This window comes from Cynoglossus semilaevis, chromosome 12, assembly GCF_000523025.1.
Source record: "Cynoglossus semilaevis isolate Cse_v1.0 chromosome 12, Cse_v1.0, whole genome shotgun sequence".
Taxonomy (NCBI): Eukaryota; Metazoa; Chordata; class Actinopteri; order Pleuronectiformes; family Cynoglossidae; genus Cynoglossus; species Cynoglossus semilaevis.
This window is the reverse complement of record NC_024318.1, coordinates 16,213,389-16,217,861: the sequence shown is the minus strand read 5'-3', so window position 1 is coordinate 16,217,861 and position 4,473 is coordinate 16,213,389. Positions and strand designations below refer to the sequence as shown.

Genomic DNA, 4,473 nt, shown 5'->3' with positions numbered 1-4,473 from the left:
GTCCACATTGAAATATACTGAAGTCCATATATAACTGCAGAGTAAAAAAAAAAAAAAAACCCAAAAAAAGCAGCTACAGCTTTATTGCACAGCGTCGATGAGCATTTATGCTCTATTTTTTTACTATGAATTACTGGTGAAATGGCCCTTTATTTCATTTATTTGTAGGTCTCTCTCTGCATATAGTAATTGACGACTTTTAACAACAATGGTTGTTTTTTTCTATCGCATAAAACATTGTTTTAAAAACTATTTACGCCTAACTCAATCTCCAAATAATACAAATATGTCCCTAAATGAATTAATTTATAGATTTGTTCCATATAAGGGTTATACTGAATAAGTATAAAGTGTTGCATTCATTGTATGCTCATACTATAACCTTAAAAATTTTGTGATGCCACTGCTTGTAACACGAAAAAAAAAGCTAAATAAAAGCTTGTGCACTGCATCTCCTCTTTCGGGTCCATGTTTATGCTTCAACCCTGTGTAAATAACAATAATAATAATAATAATAATAATAATGCACTGAATTACATTACGTTGTTAAGATGAGGCCTTGAGAGGAAGCAGGCAGGACCCAAACCCAGCACTCAGGAGACTCTTTTCAGGTGCAGGAAGTGTATTCCTCAAACTCCAAAATAACAGAAACTCAGTGGATAACAGGAGCAGGCAGGAAGAATTACTGACACCATGTGGTCGAAAACGTCATTGTAACTGAGCTCCTCATTGATAACATACAGTGGTCTATGGAGAGTTCAGTTGATAACCCTATGCAGTCCCGCAGCTCTCGTGGCCCACAGAAAGAAAACTGAAATAATTTTGCGGCCCTCTAGATGGCGCCTTACGGTTAAGAATGACTAGTTTAGAGCCGGTAAAGGAAATGTGCTGGTGATGATGACATTGGCCTTTTTAGCCCTGGACCTTGGTATGTCCTGCTTCCTGTTTACTTCCCCAAAACTGAACGAACTTGTCCTAAGGAAGCATTAGTTTAAGGCACACTAATTCAAACAAGATTTTTTGTTTTTTGTCATTCTCCTCCTGTGATCTAGTTTTTTTTCACATCATAAAACCTGGCTCTTTCACAGGGGTTTGTAAACTTTGCATATCCACACGATGTCATAATATCCAGACAAGTAAAATGACCTATTCCCAAAACGACTTAAAATTTACAAATTATTTTAAAAAAAACTACTCAATTACAGTAACTTGAGTTAATGTAATTCATTACTGTACACCTCGAAAACTTAGCCCCTAACGTCTCTCGTTCTCTGTGTGTACCAAGTGAACGTCACGGAGCCACGACATATCACACATTTACTGGAAAAAAAAAAAGGAGATTTATTGATTTTTATAAAGTGACAACGTCAGTTCAACCCAGTTTCCTCCCAACATTTCCCAATTTCAAACTACACACAGTTTCAAAGGCATCTATTTCACCCCAACATAAAGGAGCTGAACCACTTCACCAAACAGTTATTTCCATCTGCAGGGTCTGTTTTATTCCGATACTGAATTCCTTTCAGTGTCGTCAGACAACCAGAAGTGAGAGGATTCGTGTAATGGTTGTGAACTGGCTCTTAAGTGGGATAGTAAAGGCTTTTAGAAGCCGGGTTGTACAGGATTGACGCAAAAGTGATCGCAGAAAAGATCTGATTTTAGCGACAACTCAGAGGTTGCCGTACAAAACCTACGACATTCACATGTAACATCCTGCCAGAGTCCATACGGAAGATCATTTTGTTTCCCTAGTGTTTATCACATTACCAATGCTATGCTACGCTATGCTGGCTGTGGATGCAGGGGATTCCCAGCGCAGCCAGTTCTGACGAACACAACACCATACAACCGCACTTCAAATACCTGAACTCTCCCTTTAACGCCGGGCTAATGTGGAGCTGTAGAAAACATAGACCAAGATGGAAACAGTGAAATGACTGACAGCTGACCAATGACGTGATGACTCTGTCCACCGGCATTTCTCATTGTCCAGTTTATGTTCCAGCGAACATCCTGTCGGCTAAAGACTAAATGAAGGGTAAGGCTCATCCTGGCGACTCAAGTAACACACGCCAAAGGTCAAAGGTTGAATTTATTCCAGCTCTACAAGCAGGTCGCCCTCTCCCACCGTGTCCCCCGGCTTACAGTGGACCGTTTTTACCTGGAGAAAGACGGACATGAAAACCTTTTAAAAACACAATTTTTTTTTTTTTTAAGCTTTCAAATGAATATTTTTTGGGTCGTTTCATTTCAAAAAACCTTATAATGTCGTAAAGGTTTGTCTAAAAATCTGTCCTTTGACTTAATGAGGGCCTTCACCGTCTCTGGTTCACGTCGTTACCTTTGCCTGTTTAACTGCCGTTAAACTGTTTTGCATCTTCATGGCTTCAATCACACAGATCTCTTGACCCTCTGCGACCTAGACATGAAAACACACACGAAGACAGATGGTCAAGTCAATGGACAAGGTAACAGAATAATTCAAAAATAATTTAGATTAAAAAAAAAACACACTTTAATACGAAATAATAATAATAATAATAAAAATAATAATAATAAAATAAATAAAAAAAACACAAAGACCAGTGACCTGCATTGATATCTTCAAGCTTCACACTATCTTTAAACACATACAAAAGAAGCCACATACAGTATTATATATATGTACATATACTGTATATACACATACATATATATACATACATATATACACATACATATATTCATACATATATATATATATACATAGATATATATATACATACACACATATTATACATTTTATATTATGTATGTATAGCAGGTCCTAGTAACAATATATCAAATATATCTGCTGGAACTGCCTACACAGTTAGCTGTTTAGCTAATGCAATTATTTAATTACTCAACCATTTAGACTGTTCATATATCTAAACTATGTATACACTCACGTAAACATCCTTGTAATTATACTAGTCCTGCTTGAATATACGTACACACCATAAAGGTAATGTGGTACACTTATTATAGTATTATACACTTAGCCCTCGTTGTTACTGTTGAACAACAACTTTACCGTATCTCCAGGCTTGACGGACACGGCCACCATCGTGCCAGGCATCGGTGAACGCAAGATGCTGCTGGTGTCTTCAGGAACTTTCTCTGGCATTAAAGAATTCAACGCCGCAGTAGACCTGGACAGAACTCGCATCTGAAACTGCGCACACACACAGTGGTGCGGGGGGGGGGGGGTGCCCTTAGCCGATTTATAAAAATAAACCATGTCTACTGCCGCCAGCACCCCTCACATTTTTCTGGGCATTAACATTTGTCAAAGTAGTAGAGAGAGAAGAGAGAAAGACACATTCACTCATTAGTACAATTCGTAAATTAAAACAGAGATGGAAAGTACATTTACTCAGGTTACTGTAATTGAGTACTTTTTGAGTAATTTGGCAGTTTTGAGTAGTTTTGCCTCTAAAAGTATTTTAATTTGCTATATTGCGTTACAGCGTAAAAGTTTAAATGCGGATGCGGATTTACCACTATTTTAATGTAACCAGAGAACGCTGACTCTAGCCTGTCATTGGACAATGGCTGGTCGCAGGTCGAGGATTGCCAACCAAAGAGCTCCTGTGGCCATATCTCAGCCAAACCAGGCAATAACTTTATCATGTAACGCAAAACGAGCCTGCCTGCCCCCCGGTGGACAGAGCTGTCACTGTCAGAACTTCAGTGTTCTTTCGTGGCATGAATTTACAGTACAAGTGTTCAAAAATGGATCACAGAATTCTCAACTTACACCACTGGTTCTTTGAATTGTTGATTAAAACCAACTAGTTGTAGATTGGATAGAAGACTTTTTTGCATCAAGTCATTTAAAGTAACTAAGTAACATTTGCTCAAGGTTACAGCTACAGGCACACCTACCGATGTACCCAGGTACTGCAGGACAATCCTTCCTGAGGCGTCCCTGTGCAGACACTACAACACAGAAACAAATATTACCACACTGTAGCTGGGCTCCTGGAATCTACCACCACAAGCAGAGTATGTGTGTGTTACCTGCAGCATTCTGTTCTTGCCGTTGATGGTAAGCGGCAGCAGTGCAGAGGCCAGGTTCCACTCGCCGACCACTTCAACTTCCTCTCCATCAACAACAACCTACAACAGACACAACTTCGTTACGGAGGGCTTGATTAAAAACGCGACGTTACAGCAAGAAGGCGAGGCAAGAAGAGTGTCGATGACACAATGACAAAATGGCTTCCATTGTGTGCAGGCACTGCTTTGTCGCATAATGCTCTTGTGACATTTTAGAAACCTGAGAACCTGCATTTATTTTATTTACTGTAAACAAAATACAGTATGGAGATGAGCACAGCACAAATTTAATTTTGTGCCTTCAGACGCCCCCTGGAGGTTAGTCAGAGTACTGCCATATATAGATATATACATACATACAGTATATATATATACATACATACATATATA

At 39.0% G+C, this 4,473-nt stretch overlaps 1 protein-coding gene across 1 annotated transcript in view; it reads right to left on the bottom strand.

The window, feature by feature from the left end:
* Positions 1-1,316: 1,316 nt before the first annotated feature.
* Positions 1,317-4,473, bottom strand: part of pcca (propionyl-CoA carboxylase subunit alpha) — an 11,686-nt gene continuing 8,529 nt past the window's right edge. Inside the window, exons 19-23 of the mRNA XM_008322470.3 lie at positions 4,045-4,143; positions 3,910-3,963; positions 3,056-3,196; positions 2,342-2,419; positions 1,317-2,161 (exon numbers count right to left, since the gene is read on the bottom strand). Of these exons, the coding sequence (XP_008320692.1) occupies positions 2,093-2,161; positions 2,342-2,419; positions 3,056-3,196; positions 3,910-3,963; positions 4,045-4,143 (441 nt within the window). The 3' untranslated portion in view covers positions 1,317-2,092. The remainder of the gene's footprint in view (positions 2,162-2,341; positions 2,420-3,055; positions 3,197-3,909; positions 3,964-4,044; positions 4,144-4,473) is intronic.